The 27,268-nt window shown below is 36.6% G+C and overlaps 1 protein-coding gene across 1 annotated transcript in view; it reads left to right on the forward strand.

Moving 5' to 3' along the window:
* Positions 1-4,603: 4,603 nt before the first annotated feature.
* The window catches only part of AP3S1 (adaptor-related protein complex 3, sigma 1 subunit), a gene marked incomplete at its 5' end in the record, with an annotated part of 45,238 nt that continues 22,573 nt past the window's right edge, over positions 4,604-27,268 (forward strand). Inside the window, 3 exons of the mRNA XM_010862086.1 lie at positions 4,604-4,707; positions 8,015-8,126; positions 22,428-22,499. Coding sequence (XP_010860388.1) covers positions 4,604-4,707; positions 8,015-8,126; positions 22,428-22,499 — 288 coding nt within the window. The remainder of the gene's footprint in view (positions 4,708-8,014; positions 8,127-22,427; positions 22,500-27,268) is intronic.

Below are 27,268 nucleotides of genomic sequence, written 5' to 3' on the forward strand. Positions count from 1 at the left end.
AGCACCTTGATCTTGGACTTCTCAGCTCCTAGAACTGCGAGGAATAAGTGTTTGTTGTTGCAGCCATGCAGTCTATGGTAATTTGTTGTAGCAGCCTGAGGGATCTAGGACAATTATGATCATGGCTGGGGCTCCCCCCCCCCCCCAAAAAAAAAAAAAAAATTGCCATAGTCACCCAAACCTTCAGCAACCACCCCCCTGATCAGTCAGCAGCCACTGAGGCAAGACCTTCCACCAGTGAAAAGATTATGATTCAGGGAAAGCTCAGATGATGGTTAACATTTTTTTTAAGCAATAAAGTATTCTTTAAGGTATGTACTTTTTTTATATATACATAATCCTGTTGAATACTTAGTAGCCCACATTATAGAATGAACATAACTTTTTTATGAACTGGGTAACCAAAAATTTTGTGTTACTCCTTTTATTGCTGTACTGTGGTCTGGAAGCAAACCTTCGATATTTCCAGGGTATGCCTTTATATGCACCACGTTTGTTTTCTTTACGCATGGACACTTAGGTTGTTTCCATATATTGGCTATTGTGTATAATGCTCAGATGAACATGAGAATGCCTTTATCTTTTCAAGTTAGTATTTTCATTTTCTTCAGATAAAAACTTGGAAGTGAAATTGCTGGATCATGTGGTAGTTCTGTTTTTACTTTTTTGAGGAACCTCCATACTGGTTTTCATAGCAGCTGCACCAATTTACATTCCCATCAACTGTGCACCATGGTTCCCTTCTCTCCACCTGCCCGCCAACACTTGAGCATCTTTATTATAGTCATTCTGACAGGTGTCAAGTGATACTTCATTGTGGTTTTAGTTTGTATTTCCCTGATGATTACTGATATTGAACATCTTTTCATGTACCTTGTGGCCATCTGTATGTCTTCTTTGGAAAAGTCTATTTAGATTTTCTGTCCTAAGGTTTAAAATTAGGATTCTTTGGAATTTTTTTTTTTTGATATTCAGTTGTATGGAGTCTTTATATCTTTTGAGTATTAACCTCTGATCAGATATATGGCTTGCAGACATTTTCTTCCATTCAGCGGGTTACCTATTTTGTTGATGGTTTTCGTTGCTATAGAGAAACTTATTAGTTTACTGTATTCCAAGTCTTATTTTTGTAAGTTATTTTTCTGTTGGAATTTTTATCTTTTTCTTGTTAGCATTTACGTATTTTTTGTGTGCTAGGTACTATTCCTTCTGTCAGTTTTACGTATTGTAGAAATGTTTGTCATGTTTGTAGCTCTCTTAATTCTTTTTGTGATGTCACTTCAGCGTTAAAAGTGCCTACTTTTGATGTGATCAAATTTGCAAACCTTTTCCTTTATAGTTACCTTTTCCTTTATAGTTATCGTTTGTGTCTTGTTTAAAAGTCCAACACTATTACGATGTTATAAAGGTATTCTGTATTTTTAGATTTTTGTAGCTTCATCACTGACATTTTTTTTAACTTTATACTTTTTATTTTGTATTGGGGTATAGCCAGTTAACAGTGTTGTGGTAGTTTCAGGTGAACAGCGAAGGGACTCGGCCATACATGTACATGTGTCTATTCCTTCGAAACCCCTTCCCATCTCTGCTGACATATAACATTGAGCAGAGTTCCATGTGCTATACAATAGGTGCTTGTTGGTATCCATTTTAAATATAGCAGTGTGTACATGACCTTCCCAAACTCCCTAACTATCCCTTTCTCCCTTCCTTCCTTCCCTTCAACCTTAATTTCATTTTCTTAGTTTGTAAGTCTCTTTCTGTTTTGTAAGTAAGTTCATTGGTATCATTTCTTTATAGATTCCACATATAAGGGATGTCATATAATAATTTTGCCCTCTGTCTTACTTCACTCAGTATCACACTCTGTAGGTCCAAAGGGTATTTCATTCTTTTTAATGGCTGAGTAATATTCCATTGTATATATGTACCACATCTTCTTTATCCAATCCTCTGTTGATGGACTTTTAGGTTGCACTGACATTTATTTTTAATCAATCTGGGACTGATTTTTGAGTATAATATGAGACCTAGAAGTTCACTGTATTGGAAAAAAAAACAAAAATTTTCATCCTGGGACCATTTATGAAAATGCCCTTCCATCCCTGCCAATCTGTAGTGCATACTATGTTTAAAATTAAATTATTGTACTTATGTGTGGGTATGCTTCTGGCTTCATCAGTCATTTTCCCTATTTCTGCACCAATATGTTATCTTAAATACTGTGGCTTTATAATAATTCTCACCTGGCCAGCAGGTCCTCTTGTATTCTACTTGAGTGTCTGGTTATTCTAGCCCTCTGTTCTCATATATAAATCATATTTTGAGTTGTAATCAGGTTTTCAAGTTTATCTCCCACACCCATGTTGAAATTTTTATTAGAATTACCTTAAGTCTTTGGAGCATTTTGGGGAGTTTGAGCATTTGTATAATATTGGATCATTCACTCTGTAAACATTATACATATTTTCATTTACTTAGATCTTCTTTAACTTTTTCCAGTAAAGTTTTACATTTTTTCTTGCAATTATTTTGTTTCCTTTACTCTTAGGCAGTGCATGGTTTTTGATGGTATCTTTTTAAAATTACATTTTGCAACTCATTCATGCAGAAGTTTAGAATGGCAGTAGGATTTTTATGTAATGTCTTTGTGTTCTTATTATAACTGTTTATTAATTGTATCACTTCTGTGTAAATTATGTTAGATTTTCTATGTGGAAAATCTTTTCATCTATGAATGACAGTTGTGTTTCTTCCTATGAAAATAGGCCTTTGAAATCTGTTCATCATTTCCATGATTTTCTTTATAGTTTTATTTTTATCACCCCCAAATTTTTGTCAGACATAATGTTTAGTTTTTCATGTTTTTGAATTTTATACTAATGGAGTGATTACATATTATTCTGGTACTTGCTTTTCTCCCCTACTGTAGACTGAATTGTGTACCCCCTACATGTACTTGTTGAAGTGCAAACCCTCAATTTGATTTGGGGTTAGGACTATGGAACTTAATTAGGTTTAGATGAGATGATGACCACGGGGCCCTCATGGTGTGATTAGTGCCCGTACCAGAAGAGATACCAGAGAGCCTATTCTTGCCGTTTCTCCCCATAAGGATATGTAAGAATGCAACAGCAGGTGGTTGTCTTCAAGCCAAAAAGATGCCACTCACCAGAAACCAGCTATCCTGGCACCTCAGTCTTGAACCTCTAGCCCCCAGAATTGTGAGAAAATACATTTCTTTCTGTTAGTTAAGTCATCTGTTTGTGGTATTTTTTAAAAATAGCAACATGAGCTCTGGTAACTCCATTTTTCCACATTAATTTTTTGAGAATCATTCATATTGGTGGGTATAATTTGCTTAATTTTTACTACTTATAGGATTCCATTATATAAGCATACTGTAACTTACGTGATTGGTGAACATTTGGGTTGTTTTCAGCTTTTTTTGTTGTCATTGTGGTATGGTGCCTTTATGAACATTCTTCTATGTGTTTCTTGGTATACAGGTTAAGAATTTATTATGTATATGTAGTTGTCAATATTCTACTGTTTTTGACTTTCAGAAACAACGGTTTCATATGGGTTAGCATTGTGCCTAAGAGTAGAGTGCTGAATTGTAAAACTTCTTGCCCGAGTGGTTATACCATTAACCTTTCCACTGGTAGCACGAGAATTTCTCTGGCTCCATATCTTTTTCAACATTTGATATTGTCATACTTTTATATTTTTGCTCATACGGTACATGTCGAGTTATTTCACTGTTGCTTTAATTTGTATTTCACTTCATAACTAATGAGGTTTAGCATCTTTTCCGGAGAAGGCAATGGCACCCCACTCCAGTACTTTTGCCTAGAAAATCCCGGGGACGGAGGAGCCTGCTGGGCTGCAGTCCATGGGGCCGCTAGAGTCGGACACGGCTGAGCGACTCAGCAGCAGCAGCAGCTTCTCATTTGTTTATGGACCATCATGTATTCTTTCCTGGGAAATTTCTTGTTCTTGATTTTGCCCAGTTTTATATTGCAGTGTTCGAGAAGTTGATTCTTTTTTTACTGGGATATGAATTGCTTGGTGAATTTAGTAAATATTTGTTGAGTCAATTCTTGGTTTTAAGCTGTGCTTACATAAAGATAAGTAAGCTAGATAAACTCTTACCTCAGTTTGCACTGAAACTTACTTAATTGAGAGCACCAAACTTCTGTTCTCTCTTCTATTAAAATATAGATTAGCTCCATGAATTGTTTATAACACTATCTCTTTGTTTCAGTTTACCCACTTGTACAATGTACTTTGACTAGTTGATATCTAGTATCCCTTTTACCAGTGTCTATAATTCATGTGTCTTATATTTTTCTTGTTGGTTTTTGAAGCTGAGAAATAAGTTTTGTTTTACTGGAAGATATTAAGTGCTGCTTTTTTGTTATGTTTTTGCTTTTTTTTTTTAAATTTTGAAATGTTGGGTTTTGTTTCTATTAAGATATAATAGGTTAGTTCTCCAAGGACTATACTTTTAAATGAATTTCCCAGACAGATTACTGTCTTTTATTTTCAAATTCTTATAAAACTGTTAAACCTAGAAATTGGACTCTAACATATATGAATTATTCTTTCTCAGAGTGAAGATACACAACAGCAAATCATCAGGGAGACATTCCATTTGGTATCTAAGAGAGATGAAAATGTTTGTAATTTCCTAGAAGGAGGATTGTAAGTAAAGCATTTCATGGACATTTCTAATCTTTGACTGTATGAGTAGAGTATCACTGTTTAATTGTTTTATTGTAAAATTTCCTAATTTGATTAATTGGATCAGGGAAATTAATTGCCTCTTATATTAGCTATAAATCTAACTTAAATAATTTTAAGATACTTAATCATTTTCTTTTAAAATTTTTATAAAGGCATTTTATATAAAGGTAATATGTTCATATGGCAGAAATTCAAACAGAAATATAAAACATAAACCAAGTCTTCCTCCTCCAACTTTAGTCCTTCTTCCTGGTTTCTTGTGTATCCTTCTAGAAAATTAGTTTTGCACTAACATATAAAAATGTAAGGCTTCCCTGGTAGTTCAGCTGGTAAAGAATCTGCCTGCAATGCAGGAGACCCCGGTTGAATTCCTGGGTCGGGAAGATCCCCTGGAGAAGGGATAGGCTACCCACTCCAGTATTCTTGGGCTTCCCTGGTGGCTCAGATGGTAAAGAATCCACCTGCAATGTGAGTGACCTGGGTTCAGTCTCTGGGCTGGGAAGATCCCCTGGAGGGAGGGCATGGCAACCCACTCCAGTATTCTTGCCTGGAGAAACCCCATGGACAGAGGAGCCTGGCGGGCTACACTCCATGGGGTCACAAAGGGTTGGACACTACTCAGCGACTAAACACAGCACATACAAGTATAACATTAAAAAGTTTTACTTATGGGATCACACATGTATTTTGCTTATCATGTTGCACTTATATTTTGAAAAGCTTTGCATATAAACCCATCTAGAGCAATCTCATTCTTTTTAATGACTACAGAGTACTCCTTAGGGTGAATGAACTTGCTTTCATAAAAATTTAGATAGTATATTTTATTTTATATTATGAACAGTTCTGAAGTCTGCTTTTCATATATTATGTATGTATGTGTCTAGATAAAATAAGTTCAAATTCAGATAACAGACTTTTCTATTTTTAAAATGAATAAATAAAATTGCATATAATTAGTTTTCCAACTGTTATAAATTTAAATTAATGGGTTTCATGAAAACAGTTTGTTCTCAAATGGTTTCATAGATGTTCCCTTCCATGCTTATATGTTTAATTTCTTACCAGGATATTTCCTCACTGACAATTCAAAAAAACTCAACTTTAACTGAACTTCACTGTGAATAATTAGAAATTAGTCAGAGAAACCTACACTTTTCTGTATTGTTAAGGTAGATGATGTATATTATAAAGAATAGTTTTCATAATAGAGAATTCATTCATACCTGACCATAAATTACTTTTTATCATGTAGAAAGTTTACTTGCATTTCTTAAAAGGTTATATCATGTTGCACTTAAATTTGCAAATACACACGTATGATTTTTTGCTGTTAACTTGAGGCCTCCAATTTCAATAGATGTGCCTGCTTTCTGTTTTTGTATTTTAATTGAACTTCACTTATCTTGCTTAAACTTCTGTAGTTGACTTGGGTTTGCCAGTACCATCATTTCCCTTTATTCAGTCTCTTGATCTTCTAATCTCGTAGGAAGTTTATCACCCAGCACAGTGTACTGCCTGCAGTACATGTGCAAGAAATTGACTGGTCTAACCAGGGCACTGTTTGAACCAGAAAGTAAGACTTGAATTTGTGATTATTCTTTTCAGCCTTATAAAAAGTAGAAAGTAAATATTGCCTCAGAAATGGGGCTGCACATCTGATTTAATCCTAGTGTTGTTACTAACAAGCTGGTTTTCTTGGTTAGGTCACTAAAATTCTTTGTACCTCAGTTTTCTCCTCTTACGTTAAATGAGATATTTGGACTAAGGATTTCTAGAATTCTGTGCTTTTTGTATTGTGTGTTACATTCTATACAAGAATTTGAATCAGTATTGTACTATATAGCTTAAAGATGAAATTATAATAAAATGTATTTATATTAATATTTTTATTTTCTTTCAATAACTTTAATTGCCATTTTAAAACATATACTTTTTAAATATTCGGTCTTCTTTTACAGCAGAGCCAGGCAGAAACGTAAGGTAAATGGCTACACTGCAGAGCCAGGAGGAGGCCTGCTCTTTGTGCTCTTTGTCCTTTCCAAGGGTCACATGCAAGGACAGTGCAAGTACACACGCAGGGAGACTTTACATTGCGTGTCATGTCTAGATAGTAGGCGTTTTCATTCTTGTCCAAGATAATTTTCATTTTTGGTATTAAAAGATATAAAATAATAAATGAGTATATACTTAAGGAAGTTGTTTCTACAAACTTGTGAATTTAGTATTACTTTTACTGAGTAAGAAATAAGGGCTTCCCTGGAGGTGCATGTGCAGGGGGCATGGGTTTGATCCCTAGTTGCGGAACTGAGACCCCACAAGCCTCAAGGTGAGGCCAAAGAAAAGAAATAGTTGTTATTTTCCTATGTCATCTTTGAATGTTCAGTTAGCTCTCATTATGTTTAGCTTTGATTTTTGTAAACTTAACTATGGAATAGCTAAACTATATTTAGAAAAATAAAAGGTGTTTATAGTGATTCTGTATTTTTAAAATGCTGAAACTCCAATCAGTAAAAAAAAGTTTTTGGCAAAAGAATTGAATATGTCTTAGCTCTTCTACTCCAAAACAAAATGTGCTTTTGGAGAAGAACTTGATAGTAAGTCTGTCCAAAACTGAAGAAGAAATGTCCTTTTTTTTTTTTCCTAGTTGATAATCAATCTCAAGCTATGTAACTTACTGTGACCTATGGGATTAAATCTAGTAAGCACTTAAAAATGCACTATGGACTCATTTCTGCCTACTTCTCTGGCCTAATCATGTGCTTATCTTTCATTGATTGAAGCTTTCTTTTTCTTTATTGAGTATAGATATTTCATTCTTGATTAATTTGCTTTTTTATTAGTTTGCCTATGTCTGAAATGCTCATCTCTAAATTTTTCTTATCATTAAATGTCAGCCTAAATATCAACTCTTTTAACTCCCAATCAGAAAGTAGCAAATCTGTCGGTGTGCCGTTGTCCTGTTTTGATTCTCTAAGTAGTTCCTTCCACTTACGTAGTTCCACTTTCTCTTATTTGTTCATTGCTGCTTACCCACGCTCAGTGCCTGACACATAGTGAGTACTCAGTGAATAACTGAGTGAATGAACTGAGATTAAGCACTGGCATCTTTTACTTGACTTCTCTGAAGATAACAGCCATCTAGTTCACTTGATACCTTCATTTTATAGAAAGTTTTTAAAAAAATGATCAGTTTGCTTGAGTTAACGAAAATGTTTTTCAGTTTGTTTCTATAACATTCCAATTGTTTTGTTTTGTCATTTAGATTAATCGGAGGATCTGACAACAAACTGATTTATAGACATTATGCAACATTATATTTTGTCTTCTGTGTGGATTCTTCAGAAAGTGAACTTGGCATTTTAGATCTAATTCAAGTAAGTTAACACTTGCCTCTTACTATCTTAAACAACAACTTTGGCATTTTTGTTTTATAAAACTTCTATGTTCTTAAATTTTCTATAGTGATGTTTTGTTTGGTAAGAAATAAAGTATCCCATAGTAGATGTTGAGTGTGTAAAAGAAGGGTGGGGGATGTAGAAACACACAGACTGGTTTAACCTGATGGGAACTGACGACAGCTAACGTCTTTGTGCCCGTTTTCCTGTTCACGTAAGTCACCAGAGGAAGCCCTTTACCACATGTATCCAGATCTAACCCAAACCTGCCCCTTCCTGTCTCCTGCAAGTCTGCCTCAGTGTCCCTGTAAACTCAAGGTCAGTTATCAGCAAATTCCTTCAGCCTCTTCTGTTAATATTGCCTTCCATCTTTTTGCTGTCAGTTAAATCTGGCTTCCCTGATGATAATACCTGCCACCTTCTCAAACAGTAGTTTTCTCTCCTCTTTTCTTCACTTCATTGAGCCTGAAGGGTGTTCTCTTTGCTTTTCATTACTTTTTCTAGACCTTTTTCTCTTCTAAAACATCTCCAGACTTTATCTCATGTTCTCAAACCATACCTCTTTCTACCCATCCTTTCTACCTACCCACTGCAGTAACCTCTCACTCCCTATTCATGGGAGATTTTGTCAGAAACTTTCCGTGGTCTGAGATTTTACTCTACCTGCAAGCTAAAACTACCACGGTTTCATGGATGCTAACAAAAGATGGAGGGAGGGGAGTGGTGTTTCTGGTGTTGAAACAAAGGACTTTATTACTAACAGCAAAAGCAGTAGCCAGAGTGACAGCATCTGCTTTCACTGGTTACTCAAGTCCCAGTTCCTAAAGTGTGACTCGATAAGGTGTCTTTTCGTAACAGACACTAAGCATGTCTGCCCAAGTCCTAGAGGAAGAGAATGTCTTCCAAGCAAAGGAAAAGTACCCTTTGCTTTGGAGGGAAACACTATTTTCCAAGGCGGTTGGCTATACAAGTTTGCTTGGAAAGTTAATCCACAATAAAGGTAGTTAGTACCTTTGTTCACATGATGTAGAGGAATGGAAGACCCATGGAGAATTGTCTCCAACAGATACTAGTTCTTAGTCCCATGACATTCACTCCAGTACTACTTGTATTATAATTCTTAGGTATTTCCACATTCATGTGGGTAATTCATTCAGTACACTGGTATCTTCAAACTGAAATTCCTCTTCTCCAATGAATTTTGCCTGTTATCCCACTCCAGTACTCACTTCTAGACCTTGTGTTTATCCAGACTTTGGTCCCTCACAGTTTCCACTCTCTGCTACCATCTCTTATCTTTTGATATCACAGTTTCTGTTATTCCAATGGTTCTTTGAGCCTACTGGGACCCTCAGTCCTTTTCTTTGGTTGGTTTTTTTTTTTTTTTTTAGGATAAAAATATTTATTGACAGTTTTCTAGCTATAGTTATATATTCTAAACTATTCAATGTTTATTAATAAATAAATGGCAATTTTAGAAAAATAGATATTTCTAGGATCCTGTATTCTCTTCCTGTGTTTTTTGTCTTTTCAGTGGATCTTTGGGATCTTCTCTCTTAAATCTATCTTTTTCTCACTGTCCCTGGTCCTCCTGATGTCTGACTTTCCTTGCCCAGCTTAAATTCCATGGTCAATCCTGATAGTCAGAGGCTCGCATATACTCAGCTTTTTGCCTTTACCCACACATCTGAGAAAAAAAAGATAACCATACATGCTGGCCTCACTTTAAATTCATGGTCCCAGACCTTAGGGAGTCCTTAATGCTAGCCAGTAATCATATTATATTTCCCCGGTCATTTCACTCTCCCACACTCCTAGACAATGTTGATACATTCTCCTCCTTTCTCAAACCTCTAGCACTTCTCCAGCATATAGCTTCCTAGTTTGTTAGGCAACCAGAAGGGAACTTCCACAGACTCTGTATTTGCATCCTTGCACTCTGTCCTTTCTGTAAGAGATGAGTGAACTTTGCTCCTAGCTAAGGCCAGCTCCCCCACTTATATACTAGTCTGCTGCTAAGTCGCTTCAGTTGTGTCCAACTGTGTGCGACCCCATAGACGGCATCCCTGGGATTCTCCAGGCAAGAACACTCGAGTGGGTTGCCATGTCCTTCTCCAATGCATGAAAGTGAAAAGTGAAAGTGAAGTCGCTCAGTCATGTCTGACTCTTTGCGACCCCATGGACTGCAGCCCACCAGGCTCCTCCATCCATGGGATTTTCCAGGCAAGAGTACTGGAGTGGGGTGCCATATAAACTAGTCTACTTCCTCCTCATTGCTCTGGCATGTTTCTCTCTTCTGTATCATTTTTTCTTCTCTTCTAGATTATTCCCGCTAGTCTATAATGTGTTAATATGTTCTTCCATCTTAAAAATCCTGTCCCTCCTTCCTTCTCTAGCCACTGCCTTATTTCTTTCCCTCTCCTTATAGCAAAACACTTTAAAAATGTTTTCTATATGCAGTGTCTTAAATTTTCCTTCTCCCATCTTTCTTGAACACGTCCCAATCAGGTTTTTCAGCTCCGCTATTGCTAACTTTAAAGGTGCTTCTCAGCCCTCCTTTAGATCAAGATTATTTGGCACTCTTCTTCATGAAATATCTTCTTCACTTGGCTTCCAGGACACCATGCTTGTCTGGTTTGCAGCCTCCTACTTGAGTTGCTTCATTTTAGTTTCTTGATCTCTCTCATATCTTCTCTGGCAAAAACTCTGGAGTATACAGAATCTACTCTGCACTGCCTCTACATGGTCCATGCCACCATCAGCTCTTGATTGGGTTATTTCAGTAGTTTTCTGACTGGTCTTCGTGCTTCCACTGTCTTTTCCTTTTTGCCTTTTCTTAGTAGAACAGCCAGGGTGATAGTGTTCAAATATGTTGTGTTTTACACTCTTCCATATTGAATTCTAGTGGCTTCCCCTCTCACTCACAGTAAAAGCCAAATTCCTTATAAATGACCCATGAATCACATAATCTGACTCTCTTCCCCATGCCTTATTACTCATCTCCATTTTCTAGTGTTTTCCCCTTTGCTTCACCCACCCTGGCCTCTGTGTTCCTCAGATACACCAGGTTATGCTTTTACCTTACAACCTTTGTACTTTCTGATCTTCCTACCTGTATTGTTCATCCATCATTGATTACTATTTTGATATTATTGCTGATCTTAATGGATATGACAGCATGGTTGTTACTGCTCGGATGGGAATTAAAAACCAAATATCCTTTGTCATATCTGAAGTCTATCATGTATTTATGAAAAGTGAAAACTGTGTCTTGTGTTTTGCAGAACTTCTTAGCCATGACTATTTGAAATGTTGGTAATATGTCTTGATGCTAAATAAAATACAGAGAAAAGAATTTCAGGAGAATTGTGTTATCTTTCCATTTCTAATGTAGACTTGAGCTGTTTTTATAAGAAGATCCTATTGAGTTATTACATGTTGATCTATTATGTCACAAAAAAAGAAACTTTGTATAATTTGCCTTACAGAGATAGGTTCTATCAACTCCCGTGAACATGTTGGAAGTTCTGTAGTTACTGTCTTGCCCCTGTGGTTTTTACAGATCTTTAAAGAAGAGGGACTGCTGAGTATGCACAAGTTAGTCATTAAAAAAAATTGATTGAGTAAACAAAATGGAAGGGAGTAGCTTATTGTTTCTGCTTCTGTCTCATGAAACAAACAGCCTTTCAAAGCTTATTTAGAACTGATTTTCTGGCCTTGTTCATCCTCTAGTTTTGAGAAAGGCAAGTGTAATACAAGTAAAAGTGGAAAATTATATAAATCAAGAGAGTTTAGATCAAAACCTCTTGGTTTTATATTTTTGTTAGAGAATGGGTCAAGAAAACTTAATCAACATCGGTGTGTGATGACTAAATACATGTTTCATTGTGGTTTTTTGAATATTAAAAATGATACAATTCAAATGCTCATTGGCCACTCATATTAGTACTTTCATGCAAAGATTTTGTGTTTCTAAGGCACCAGTGTGCTGTGTCAAATTTGACTGTTTATCTTATGTAAAATCCGAAAGAAGGACTTGTTAGTACCTTCCTTGTGAGATTTATATGAGCATGCCAGCAAGCTGAATAATCAGCTTCTATTTTCTTTTAATTCTTTGTTAGGGGGAAAAGATGGCCTTTTTTTCTTTCTTGTGTGTGCGATTTTAGTGTGATAGTGACTGCAGTATAATCCAGTTTCAGAGTTGTAAGCTAGCCTTTTTGAAGTCCTTTCTGTTGTAGCATATCTTCATTGGAAGTGTTGAAATATTTACACAGAGTGAGAATAGGACTCCATTAAATATTCATGTTGGTTGTGTGAGTTATTTATAAGCACAGTGTCCTCAATTAATTTAGTATGCCACGCTGATAATGGAGGCATAGAAGTTTACTCAGTCATTCCAAATTTTGTAACAGCTTTCTGCTGCATGATGTCACATGTAGCAGTTATTCAGTGTCAATCTTGTTCAGTTATAGTTAGGAAGAAATGGAGAATAAACTGCTAAACTTGTCTCTAAATTTAGAAAGATATGTTTTGACCTTGGTGTTAGAATATGTATATAAACTAGAGTTCTTATATACGTAGCATCTATATATAGCGTTATATATATGTAGTACTGTTACACAGACGTTTGTGAAGTTATTTTACTTATTGCTACTAAGGTTAATTTAATATGATAGTGAGCAAGTCATTTAATGCTTACAGACCTTGAATTTTTTTCAGTTGTAAAGTATGCCTATTTCAGTATACTTCCTATAGACCTTATGAGTTGTTAGAAATATCAGTCAATTAAAGCACGCTAGTGGCGATTAAAACCATTCAGGCCCTGCTTGTACTTTGGGCAAGTTATTTAACCTCTTTAACCCTTGTCTGCAAAATGGGGGTAATAATAATAATAACAATAGCGCATAGAATAGGTGCAAGCATTAAAAAATATATAGTGTACGTGAAGTCTGTTGCTAAATGACTGACTTATAGCAGTCAATTTTTTTAGCTGACATTATCATTAAAGCATGTATTTATGAGGATAGTGTATAAAGTATTATTCATTAATACACAAACTGAATTGGGTAAAGAAGTCTAATTTTTCTTTTTCATTTTTACAAGAATTTGGGCTTCTTTTTATCCTATATGGTCTTAGATGAAGTCTTAGGAGGAATTCTTGGGCATAAGCCTATCCCTCTAAGCCACATAACTCTATCACAAAGCAGAATTCCTCCTAAGATTTCATCTAAGACCATATAGGATAAAAAAAAAGCCCAAATTCTTGTAAAAATGAAAAAGAAAAATAAGACTTCTTTACCCAATTCAGTTTGTGTATTAATGAATAATACTTTATACACTATCCTCATAAATACATGCTTTAAGCCAAGAGGGCTTCCCTTGTGGCTCAGCTGGTAAAGAATCCACCTGTAATGCAGGAGACCTGGGTTCGATCCCTGGTATGGGAAGATGCCCTGGAGAAGGGAAAGGCTACCCATTCCAGTATTCTGGCCTGGAGAATTCCATGGACTACAGTCCATGGGGTCGCAAAGAGTCGGACATGACTGAGCAACTTTCACATAAGCCAAGAACACTCAGCTGAAGATTCTCTGGTCTTTGCACTATCGTATAGGAAGCTGTGCTGATGTAGATACCACTACACATGGAATAGTGTGCCAACGGAGGGCTCACACCTTCCACCACATCATTGTTCTCTTATTACAAAGATCAGCTTCATTGAAAGTATCCTAGTCCATAGGGTGGCATATACATTACTTAAGCTTTGAGCTGTACATGTTGAGGTGCCACCTGTTTTTAAGAATTGTCTGGGAAGCCTAACTGACCAGCTCTTGAGGACTGTGGGAAGTTGCAGCTTCCCTTTTGGGGACTGAGAAGGATAAGCCCCTGGTTCCAGACAGAGATGAATTCTGGTGCAGTTCCTCCTGCTGGAGAAAGTGGGAACCATGGCACAATTTGGTGCGATTTGTTTCTTTTCTGGGCAATCCACAGTGATCCAGGCACACCCAGGATCATTTTAGGAAAATTCTACTTGTTCCACTAGACTGTGTTACCAGAGTATTAGAAATTTCTGTTTTTAATAAGACTTGTTTTTTATGTATGTAGGAAACCAAAAAATAGTTCTGTAAACAATTTGAATCAACACTGTTAGGGTGATTCAGCATTCCTAAAATCCTTTTCCTGTCTTATTTTCATTGTTGAAATATTGAAATTACTTCAATATAATAATTGAAGTAATGCATTTTTCAGTTATTACCATTGCTGTTTTTTCATAATAAATCCAGGTGTCAAATTTGATGATGCTCCCTAGTCTATGGAGAAGGAAATGGCAACCCACTCCAATACCCTTGCCTGGAAAAGCCCTTGGACAGAGGAGCGTGCTAGGGTTGCAAAGAGTTGGACACGACTGAGTGACTTCTCTTTCCCTTTCCCTATTCTAATTTACATGTTTTATTGACCTCTCAGCAGTCCCCTTGGGAGGCATTATAGTGTCAAGTTGGTCTTTGGAGTTTGATGATATGGGCTTAAGTATTGGTTATGTCATCTAACAGTTCTGTAACTTTGAGTAAATTACTTAGTCTTATCCATCCCAAATTTTCTTGTCTATAGATGCTAATATCCATACCTGCCTTGCCAGCATTGTGATAAGAATTGGAGCTAGTGTACATAAAGTAGTCAGCCCAGGGCCCGGAATGTAGCAGACACATTGTTATTACTTTATAGTGGTGAAGAATTCAAGTATGTAAAGTCAGAATTTTAGAGCTAGAAGTTAAAATTTATTTTTTTCCCCTTCACAGTAGGATTGAAAGAAAAACTCAGCTTATGTTAGTATTTTTCCTTGAAATAATGTGATTTCTTTGTCGGCATAGAATAGTAGATTTCAGGGGGGATTGGATATACAAGAGAAGAGTACCTTTTCATCTTGGTTTTTCAAAAATTTTTTTCTTTAAAATTAAAAAAAAACTTTTCATGTTGAAATTATTTTAGACTTAAAAGAGTGGTAAATATTAATACAATACAAAGAATTTTCAATACCATATCTTCATCCAGATTCTTCAAATTTAACATGTTCCATAATTTCAAGTAGGTAGTTAATATCAGGAAATTTACATTTATAAAATACTAATATCTAAAGAGTGTATTCAAAATTTGCCAGCTGTGCCATTAATGTAATTTTTCTTGTTAAGTGTACAGTTAAGGTCATGTATTGTGTTAGTTTTTCTGTCTTCTAAGTCTCCTTCACTCTGTAATAGTTCTTCACCTTTGTCTTCCATTCATTTCATGTCTTTTGTACCTTGATCCTTTGAAGAGTACTAGCCAGTTATTTCACAGAGTATTCCTCAGTTTGGATATGATGTTTCTTAATGCTTAAATTTGGGTTATATATTTTTGAATATCACAAGTAATGTTATGTCCTTCTCAAATGCATCATATGAGGATATTCATGATGTCATTTTGTCCCATTACTTGTGATAAAGTGCCTGCCAGATTTACCTACTTAAACTTCTCTTGCCTCTTTGTGCTTAGAATTATCTTATGGAGAATAATTTTGATAGTATATAAATAATATTTTTTCTAATCATAATTTGGTCATCAGTTTTTAGCATCTTTTGATGATTCCTGCCTGAATTATTGTGGTGTTTGCCAAATGGTGATTTTTTTCATGATTTTTATATTTACTAGTTGATATTCTATAAGGAAAAGCTAAGGTTTTTATTCATTGTATTTTGTTTTAGATCAGTGCTCAAAATACCAGTTGTAGGGACTTCCCTGGTGGTCGGGTGGTTAAGAATTTGCCTTCCAATGCGGGGGTTACCGATTTGATACCTGGTCAGGGAACTGAAAAGATCCCACATGCTGCGAGACAGCTAGGCCCGTGGGCCACAACTAAGTCCTGACACAGCCAATAAGTAAATACATATTTTAAAAATACCAGTTGTGTCCGACTCTTTGCGACCCCATGGGCTGTAGCCCGTCAGGCTCCTCTGTCCATGGGACTCTCCAGGGCAGGAATGCTGCAGTGGGCTGCCATTTCCTCCTCCAGCAGATCTTCCCAACCCAGGATCAAACCCGCATTTTGCATCCTCCATTTCCTTCTTTGCAGGTGGATTCTTTACCACTGTGTGCTATTAACATCATTAGCCTTTAATTTTTTTTCATTTTTATTTAAAAAAATAGAAACTAATCACACAGTAAGAATCACTGAGTTCTTTAAGAATTCTTAAAGAATCATTATGACATGAATACAGAAAACAGCCCTTTCATCAACTCAGTTTTTTCATATTGAAGTCAAGAGTTTAATTTGTCTCAATTAACTGCTACATGATAAATGCACAATAAATGTCTCATTTTTACTGATAGAAAAAATATCTATAATCATTGACGTGTTAGTATCTAGGTCAGCTTTAGTGGAAGTCCACTCCAGAATCCAGTCATATGCTGACTCAAGTGCTATTTACGTACTTTAAACATCATACTTTCTATAGTCTGGATCTTAGTGCACCTGTATTCGTAGTTGTTCTTCAAGGGTAATTGGTCAGATTTTAAGTTCAGTCTGTCTTCCCTAGCTTTGTTAGTACATTTTTATTGATGTTTTTTGATTCTTTATTTGAACTAAGCCAATGTTTCTCTAGAACATCTCACTGCTGACTGAACAAAATTATTATTTTTTTGATCTCGGCATATTTTTAAATTTATGCCCTGTATTCTTGGGTTTAAGGCATTTCTTGTCTTATAACATGACACTTATGTATTTTAACACTTACGTATTTTATTTAATATTATAGATTAGAAACAATAGGATTGGTTTCTCCTGAAATGTAGCAGAAGTCCGTAAGCCTAGAAATTCTTTATATTTTTACCTAGATAGTCTAAAGAAGGGCCTGCCAAATCAGTGATACTGCCTAAGGAAATTTTCGTGATATTTATGTATGTCATATTTATGTATGTATTTAACACTTATGTATTTTATTTAATATTATAGATTAGAAACAGTAGGATTGGTTCCTCCTGAAATTTAGCAGAAGTCCGTAAGCCTAGAAATTCTTTATATTTTTACCTAGATAGTCTAAAGAAGGGCCTGCCAAATCAGTGATACTGCCTAAGGAAATTTTCGTGATATTTATGTATGTCATATTTATGTATGTATTTAACACTTATGTATTTTATTTAATATTATAGATTAGAAACAGTAGGATTGGTTCCTCCTGAAATTTAGCAGAAGTCCGTAAGCCTAGAAATTCTTTATATTTTTACCTAGATAGTCTAAAGAAGGGCCTGCCAAATCAGTGATACTGCTTAAGGAAATTTTCATGACGTTTATTTTACCTAGTGCACATTTTTATTTCTGCATCTGTATATCATATTTTAAGCCTTACTAACATATATCGAATACTTTTTTCGGTGAGATACTGTTCTAAGCCCTTCATATTTATTCTTTTAATCATTAAAACAACTCTGTGGCATAGGCACCATTATTATGCCCAAATGAGGCTTGGAGTTGAATAACTTGCCCTGGTTTTCATTGTTAGAGGCTAAGCTGTAATTTTAGTAGCATACTAAGCACTCTTAGGTACTAAGCTTGTGATAGATTCCTGTTACCCTTTGTGACCCAGGCATTTGTTGTTATTCAGTCACCTAGTCATGTCCGACTCTTTGTGACCCCATGGACTGCAGCACGCCAGGCCTCTCTGTCCCTCACCATCTTCCTAAATTTGCCCAAGTTCATGTCCACAGCATCGGTGATGCCATCTAGCCATCTCATCCTCTGACACCCTCTTCTCCTTCTGCCCTCAATCTTTCCCAGCATCAGTGACTTTTCAAATGAGTCAACAGTTTGCATCAGATGACCAAAATACTGGAGCTTCAGCTTCAGTATCAGTCCTTCCAATGAATATTCAGTGTTGATTTCCCTTAAGATTGACTAGTTTGATCTCCTTGCTGTCCATGGGACTCTCAAGAGTCTTCTCCAAAACCATAGTTTGAAGGCATCATTTCTTTGGCGCTCGGTCTTCTTTACCGTCCAGCTATTACAATTGTTTGTGATTACTGGGAAAACCATAGCCTTGACTATACAGACCTTTGTCTACAGAGTAACGTTTCTGCTTTCAGAACACTGTCTAGGTTTGTCATAGCTTTCCTGCCAAGAAGCAGACTTGTTCTTCTTCTTCTGATTTCATGGCTGCAGTCAACATCTGCTGTGATTTTAGAGCCCAAGAAATACAGACCCAGGCATATAAGTTTGTAATTAAAGAGAGAGGAGACCCAAGGAAGTTTTGTTGTTAGAAGGGCACTGGTAAGGGAGACTCAGTTTATATGTGAATGTGGCATTTTTCTGAATATCTTATGTTTATATTTATTTTTAGAAAGCTATGTAAGTATTAAAATGTGGGAAAACCTAAAAAATTATTCTTAGTAAATTAAAAGTAATTTTTCTCCCACCAGCTTTTGAATTTCTAAGGCCAGAGATTAATGAGTAGCTACTTAGAAGATAACAGTTACCTTGAAATTGACTTTAAACTTTTATCATTAAAAATGAAACACAAGAGGGTGCCATTTACCATGCCACTTCTGGTTTTTTACTTTTTATCTTTCTCTTTGTGAAATACAATGCAGCAACAACTGTATTATTTTTTTACTGTTCCCAAAGCCCATTAACTTGGTTTTTTTTTTTTTTTAATTTCTTAATTTCAGTTTGTAGATTATTAGTTTTGTATTGACCTTGTCCATGTAACAGATTCGCAGTATGTATCTGCCTTGGGGCTTTCGATTCTAATTATAAGTAATTCTTGCTAACTTTAAAGTTAAGGAAGAGTTTTTTGAAACAGGTTTTTAAGTTTTCAACTAAACTTAGCTTTTGAACACCTTAAATCTTAAAAATTCTTTTCCTAAGTTAGGAGCATATAGTTATAATGATATTTTGCTGCAAGACACTTTTAAAAAAAGTATTTACATTTTTCATAGGCGGTATTCAGTCAGTTCAGTTCAGTCGCTCAGTCGTGTCTGACTCTTTGCGACCGCATGAATTGTAGCACACCAGGCCTCCCTGTCCGTCACCAACTCCCGGAGTTCACTCAAACTCAGGTCCATCGAGTCAGTGATGCCATCTAGCCATCTCATCCTCTGGCATCCCCTTCTCCTCCTGCCCCCAATCCCTCCCAGCATCAGGGTCTTTTCCAGTGAGTCAACTCTTCGCATGAGGTGGCCAAAGTACTGGAGTTTCAGCTTTAGCATCATTCCTTCGAAAGAACACCACCCAGGACTGATCTCCTTTAGAATGGACTGGTTGGATCTCCTTGCAATCCAAGGGACTCTCAAGAGTCTTCTCCAACACCACAGTTAAAAGCATCAATTCTTCGGCACTCAGCCTTCTTCACAGTCCAACTCTCACATCCATACATGACCACAGAAAAACCATAGCCTTGACTAGGCAGACTTTTGTTGGCAAGTAATGTCTCTGCTTTTGAATATGCTATCTAGGTTGGTCATAACCCTCCTTCCAAGGAGTAAGTGTCTTTTAATTTCATGGCTGCAGTCACCATCTGCAGTGATTTTGGAGCCCAGAAAAGTCAAATCTGACACTGTTCCCGCTGTCTCCCCATCTATTTCCCATGAAGTGATGTGACCAGATGCCATGATCTTAGTTTTCTGAATGTTGAGCTTTAAGCCAACTTTTTCACTCTCCTCTTTCACTTTCATCAAGAGGCTTTTTAGTTCCTCTTCACTTTCTGCCACAAGGGTGGTGTCATCTGCATATCTGAGGTTATTCATATTTCTCCCAGCAATCTTGATTCCAGCTTGTGCTTCTTCCAGCCCAGAGTTTCTCATGATGTACTCTGCATATAAGTTAAATAAGCAGGATGATAATATACAGCCTTGACGTACTCTTTTTCCTATTTGGAACCAGTCTGTTGTTCCATGTCCAGTTCTAACTGTTGCTTCCTGACCTGCATATAGGTTTCTCAAGAGGCAGATCATATGGTCTGGTATTCCCATCTCTTGAAGAATTTTCCACAGATTATTGTGATCCACACAGTCAAGGCTTTGGCATAGTCAATAAAGCAGAAATAGATTTTTTCTGGAACTCTCTTGCTTTTTCAATGATCCAGTGGATGTTGGTAATTTGATCTCTGGTTCCTCTGCCTTTTGTAAAACCAGCTTGAACATCTGGAAGTTCACGGTTCACGTATTGCTGAAGCCTGGCTTGGAGAATTTTGAGCATTACTTTACTAGCATGTGAGATGAGTGCAATTGTGCGGTAGTTTGAGCATTCTTTGGCATTGCCTTTCTTTGGGATTGGAATGAAAACTGACCTTTTCCAGTCCTGTGGCCACTGCTGAGTTTTCCACATTTGCTGGCATATTGAGTGCAGCACTTTCACAGCATCATCTTCGAGGATTTGCAATAGCTCAACTGGAATTCCATCACCTCCACTAGCTTTGTTCGTAGTGATGCTTTCTAAGGCTTACTTGACTTCACATTCCAGGAGGTCTGGCTCTAGGTGAGTGATTATACCATCATGATTATCTTGGTCGTGAAGATCTTTTTTGTACAGTTCTTCTGTGTATTGTTGCCACCTCTTCTTAATATCTTCTGCTTCTGTTAGGTCCATACCATTTCTGTCCTTTATCAAGCCCATCTTGGCATGAAATGTTCCCTTGGTATCTCTGATTTTCTTTTATTTTTTTTACTTTATAATACTGTATTGGTTGTGCCATACATCTGTAATTTTGTTGAAGAGATCTCTAGTCTTTCCCATTCTGTTGTTTTCTTCTATTTCTTTGCATTGATCGCTGAGGAAGGCTTTCTTATCTCTTCTTGCTATTCTTTGGAACTCTGCATTCAAATGCTTATATCTTTCCTTTTCTCCTTTGCTTTTTGCTTCTGTTCTTTTCACAGCTATTTGTAAGGCATCCCCAAACAGCCATTTTGCTTTTTTGCATTTCTTTTCCATGGGGATGGTCTTGATCCCTGTCTCCTGTACAATGTCACGAACCTCCGTCCATAGTTCATCAGGCACTCTATCAGATCTAGTCCCTTAAACTTATTTCTCACTTCCACTGTATGGTCATAAGGGATTTGATTTAGGTCATACCTGAATGGTCTAGCGGTTTTCCCTACTTTCTTCAATTTAAGTCTGAATTTGTCAATAAAGGTTCATGATCTGAGCCACAGTCAGCTCCTGGTCTTGGTTTTGCTGACTGTATAGAGTCTCTCCATCTTTGGCTGCAAAGAATATAATCAATAGTTGGTATTACTCTGGTTTAAATATTGACAACATTTTTTCTAAGTTATAAGCAAATTCCAAAGTTTTGGCAACCACATAATTTCCCTACTTTTATATCAATGTTTATTAGCAGAATTAGAATTTTCTATTTTTGTTTTAACTTGTAATCATCATATATGTTAAACAAACAGGTAAATAGTAGTGACTTTGGCTAGTAGATGTGTTTTGGGCAGTGTTAGGTGCTTATTAGGGGTCAGTCACATAGGCGTGTGATACCTCTGTGACTGAACTACTTAAGCTTCAGAACCTGAGAGAAAAAAATGTGTTCATCGTAAATCACATTGTCAGCATAAACTGTCTGGTCATGCTGGTACAGTGTGGCCCAGGTTCTCAGGCATGCAGAAACACTCCTATCAAACAGAACCTTCCAAGGGCTCAGAGCTGGGGTCCCAGGAACTAGTCAGAGACTAGTCTGTAAGCAGTCCATTTTGGGGAATGGGTAGGGTTGACCAAGCCAGGCTTACTGAGTTACCCTTTTCCCATACAAGGTCATACAGGAATTCTAGCCAGAGTTTGAGTCCAGGTCAGTCTAATTCTAAAAGCCTGTGCTCTGTCCGTGAGTTTGAATTTTAATAATCTTTTATCCTGCTTCGCTAATTAAAAACTGCTGGCTCTGTTAGATGTGGCTGAGACTTGGACCGTGCCTGTCCAGCTTGACAGACACTTATGACAGGTTTTCTTTTTTCCTCATGTGAAGAAAGGGAGCCTGATTTGAGTATTTGTCAGTAGTTTTGTAAGTAATGGTGCTAACAATTTCTGGTTCTTAATAATTTTCAGTGAAGTTTATTTTGGTTATTACCATATTGAAAATTAGTTTAGAAGAGTAGTCTATAATTGTTCCTTTTGTACTTAATACAGTTTTCATTTTAAAAAAGAGAAATGTGATAGTGGAGTTAGACATTTTAGTTCTCAGTTACAAATTGTCTGCCTTGTAGGTAACAGATTTGAATGAACTTGTATAGTTCTCAAAAGCTTTTAACCTTTTTTCTTTTCTTTAGGTATTTGTGGAAACACTAGACAAGTGTTTTGAAAACGTCTGTGAACTGGATTTAATTTTCCATGTAGACAAGGTACAGCTTCTGTATTTTCAAATTTTCTAAAATTTTTATCTTAGAAAAATGTTAATTTGTATTTGTCAAAGTAAAAATAAATTTAGTGAATAATGCTATTTTTAATCCTTTATTCAGTTCATTAGTTGTGTTTACTATGAGCCAGGCACTGTGTTTAGTGAAGAAGCTTCAGACCCTGACCTAGAGGAATTCACATCTAGAGGATGAGATGGGAATGAAGGAAATTACATTTAAACTGGATTTTTTTTTTTTTTTTTTAGAAAAAAAGGTTAAAGCGTTCATAGATATTTCACAGACAGAAAAGGAGGGGATGACTCTACAGGCAGAAATATAAAATACATGCTTTTTATGAGGGGAAGATTTGATATTGATCAGGAAACCTAATTTTAAAGTACTTTTACTCCCATGGATTTGGGACTTCATTCTGAACCAATTTAATTTCTTAAAACGAGTGTTTTTTGGCCTTGTTGCTTTGTTTGTTCATTTTGGGAGGGACAAAACAAAATAATTTTCTGCTTTAAGGGTGGTGGATTGGTAGGTCGGAGAGTAAAGACAAGGAAATCAATTAGAAGTGTACTGCAGTAGTCCAGGAAGAAATGAACTAAGGCAGTAGAGCTGAGATGAAAGAAGGTAAATTGATAGGACTTGATGGTCTATTGAAAGGAGGTGAGAGCGAGGGAGAATGACTGAATTCTTTAGTGTTACTGGCTGTTGGGGATAGGGAATTTATGAGAGATTCCACTTCTACTATACATGGATTTTTTTCTCTGTTAAGTTGATAAAATATAACATTGTTTTGAATGGCTAAATCATTGAATAAAATTGTTGGGAAATATGAAAACTTTAACAAAAAATTGTGATTTTTAGAAGCTTCATTGAAATGTAATTCACATACATTAAAATTCAGCAGCTTTAAGCATACATTTTACTGAGTTTTGGCAAATGCATTTAGTTATGTACACTACCACAATGAAGACATAACAAAAAAATGCTTTTTATTATTTGTGAACATCAGAAGAATACATTTACCATTAGCCAGTCCTTTAGGTCACATTTCTCATCTAAGTCATTTACTTTCATATATTGACTCATTTTGCATAAAGAACTTAACCTGGATATTTTTAAGAGAATTCTTTTTAGTTTTCTATTGCTTTTTTCTATTATCTATCTTATGCTATTTGCACTTAAAAAGACTCCTGTTATTTTTAGGCCTTAGGGTTCACAATATTCTAAAGTATGTTTTGGTACATGGCTAAAATGTTTAAAATTCTATTTTTAAAATGATTGCTCAGAGATCATTAGATCAAATGACTGCTCAAATCATTATATGTTACATGTAGCAATTTTTTGAGAAAATGGAGGATTCTATTGTAAAATGTTGCAGTAGGAATAAAGTTGTTGCATTTGTAATAGAAAACTTTTCCTTAATAGAAAAATGAAACTCTTACATATATATACCTTCCATACATGGCACACGGTGTTTTTATAACTTCTATTTTACATTAATATACATTCATTTTAGAAAAATCAGAAAAAGCAAATAAGAAAATAAATAGAAGCCATCTCAATTTCAGAGATTGTCTAGTATTAAAAGATAAGTTGAGGTACATTAAACATTTTAAGTTTATTTGCATAAAAATGGATTCAAATTGGTCAGCACCTAACCAGAACTGGTTATGAGCACTCCACTGATGCAAGCTAAATGAAAGGCGTTTATAGAGAAGAAGCAGAAGCAAAGCAAGGGAATTATCTGATGAAAGTGAAAAAAATGAAAGTTGCTTGAAAGTGAAAGTGAATGGCTATTGCATGAAAGTTGCTCTTTGCGACCCCATGGATTACATAGTCCATGGAATTCTCCAGGCCAGAATACTGGAGTGGGTAGCCTTTGCCTCCTCCAGTGGGTCTTTCCAACCCAGGGATCGAACCCAGGTCTCCCTCGTTGCAGGCAGGTTCTTTACCAACTGAGCTATCAGGGAAGCCCTGGCTGTTGCTTAAGCAGTTACATTATTTGGGAAAGCCAGGTTGGCTGTGTATGTTGGTTGGTCTTAGCTTTTTGATTTCTTAACCTTGAGGCATTTCAGGCTTAGGTTTCACTTTGCTCATGCAGACTGTTAATGTATTAGAACCACCCTGGTCTAATCACCTCCTTGTTTAATTGACACTCATTTCAGTTCAGTTCAGTCACTCAGTCGTGTCCGACTCTTCGTGACCCCATGAATCGCAGCACACCAGGCCTCCCTTCCATCACCAGCTCTTGGAGTTCACCCAGACTCATGTCCATCAAGTCAGTGATGCCATTCAGCCATCTCATCCTCTGTCGTCCCCTTCTCCTCCTACCCCCAATCCCTCCCAACATCAGTCTTTTCCAATGAGTCAACTCTTCGCATGAGGTGGCCAAAGTACTGGAGTTTCAGCTTTAGCATCATTCCTTCCAAAGAAATCCAGGGCTGATCTCCTTCAGAATGGACTGGTTGGATCTCCTTGCAGTCCAAGGGACTCTCAAGAGTGTTAGCATTTTAGAGTATGTGTATTTCTAGATTTTTTGGTACAATTAAGTACACAAGCAAATATGTCTTTATAGGATCATATATATAGTAAGTAGCCTGTTCATATCACACAACCATGTATCACTGTTTTGGAACCTGCCAAAATTAGCTGTGCCTCTTCTTTCTGGCCTCAAATCTTGTTTTAATTTTTCTTCAATGCAATGAGAAAAAGTTTCAGTTTAACAGAAGTTACAGACCAGTCAAGTAGACATTTCTTGTCCCTATTAGTTGTTGATGTTCAGCTGCTAAGTCGTGTCCAACTCTTTGCAGCCCCATGAACTACAGCACTCCAGGCTCCTCTGTCCTCCACTGTCTCCTGAAATTTGCCCAAACTCATCTGTTGAGTCAGTGATGCCATCCAACCATCTCATCCTCTGCTGCCCCCTTCTCCTTTTGTTTACAGTCTTTCCCAGCATCAGGGTCTTTTTCTGTCCCAATACTCTCTATCTAAAACAATGCTAGTCTTTTTTTACCACTTCTGTGAAAGTAGGCTTGTTTTCAGCTGCCAAGCAGCCCTGGACCTTCTAGCAGTCAGGGATCTCCTAAATATCTTAGCTCATTTCTTCTTAGGGGCAAATTCTGCACAACCCTCTGAGTGCTGTTAGACCACATTTGGGTAAAGGAAAGAAGGAAGTTGTAAAGAATACCCATTCTGTTATCAGTCAAGATGGATTAGTTTATGTTGCAGTAACAAATACCAGATTATTTCTAATTTATGCAGTATGTTTATCTTGTCCTACATGCTGTCTCTCTGGGATCCATGGTAACAGTATCAGTTTTTATGTTAGAGAGAAATGAGTTTTCATGGGTAAATTTATCTGCTTTTTGCCAATGTTTTACCACTACAAACTTGGATCACTAACTTTCATACGATAATTTCCACGTGATCTACCAACCAACCCCTAAGCCATTGTCTTTTCCTTTATTGTGATTGTTGTTGAGCTTCTTGTTACCAGCCTTTAAGTAACAGTTTCTTTATCAGTCACATAAGCTAATATTTGTAGTCACCCTGAAGAATGGAATAGTACCCCCAACCCAAATTTATTTGGATGTAGAGACTGAAGATACCACATGTACACCAAGAAGATCTGATATGAGAAGGTTTATCAGTCACATAATAAGCGTTTAGGGGGAGAACAAGAACAGTGACTGTCTTGGGGTTTTATGTGGTTAGCGGGTTGGGACTAGAATGAGGGTTTCCACATGTAGCTCAGGTCTTGCACAGTTTGAATTTCCTGGCAGTGTAAAGGAAGGAGCACATGGACTTTCTTATCAGTTCTCCCAGATGTGGGCAGGAGAGGAAGGGAGAACAGTGGAGCTTGCAAGCTGTCAGCAGGCAGACATCAAAAATAGAGTCAGACTCTTTATTACAGTTTAGTTACATTGCAGTCATAAGATCTAAAATATGAGTAACTTGGTTTATTTCTTACTTACATGGCCATTGTGGGTTTACTAGGAAGGTCTGCTTATTTGCTCAGTTGTGTTACCTGCCCATTTCCTGCACAGCCTGGCTCTAATTGAGCAGCCCCAGGTTGTTGCTGCTACCGCAACACACCATCAAATCCCAGGGCAAAGATGGTAGAGCTGAAGATTTATAAAGAGCTTGGTTTGGAACATGTATGACTTTGACATTGACAGCTATAATGTGCTCTATTTCTCCCTGCTTCTTACCCGCCCCACCCCGCAAAGAAAAAGATCAGAGTAAGGGAGATCTGATTGGAGGCCTCAGTATCTTTCCTACCCTTCGGGCCAGAAGAATGAAGAATTAAGAGCTAAGGTGGTTTCCTCTAGCCCATTCTCACTTAAGGAGTTTCATAGCCAGTCCTTAAACCACAGAACATAGGATGAGAGTCTTCTTTTCCTTCCACCAACAGAAGAAATGAACCTTTAAGAGATTTCAGCAACCACGCCTAAGTACCAGTGAGTAAGCAGAGAAAAAAAAAAATAGAAATACTATGTTATAAAAAAAAATAGAAAATTAACATGTGATGCAATATTATTAACAGATTTTGCTCAAATTTCACAAAATCTTACACTGATGTCCATTGCTTGTTTTCTTTAAAAAAAAAAAAGCCATCTCAACAAGAGAAATGAAAAATAGGCTGAACAATCAGTAAATATGCTCCATGAGAAAGCATGTGTAACTACTAGAGGAGTTAATGGAATTTCTGAAAAAGGAAAAAAATATCAAAATTAAAATTTTCAACGGATAAATTTAAACAG

The sequence above is a fragment of the Bison bison genome, unplaced genomic scaffold (genome assembly GCF_000754665.1).
Source record: "Bison bison bison isolate TAMUID 2011002044 unplaced genomic scaffold, Bison_UMD1.0 scf7180017864476, whole genome shotgun sequence".
Lineage (NCBI taxonomy): Eukaryota > Metazoa > Chordata > Mammalia > Artiodactyla > Bovidae > Bison > Bison bison.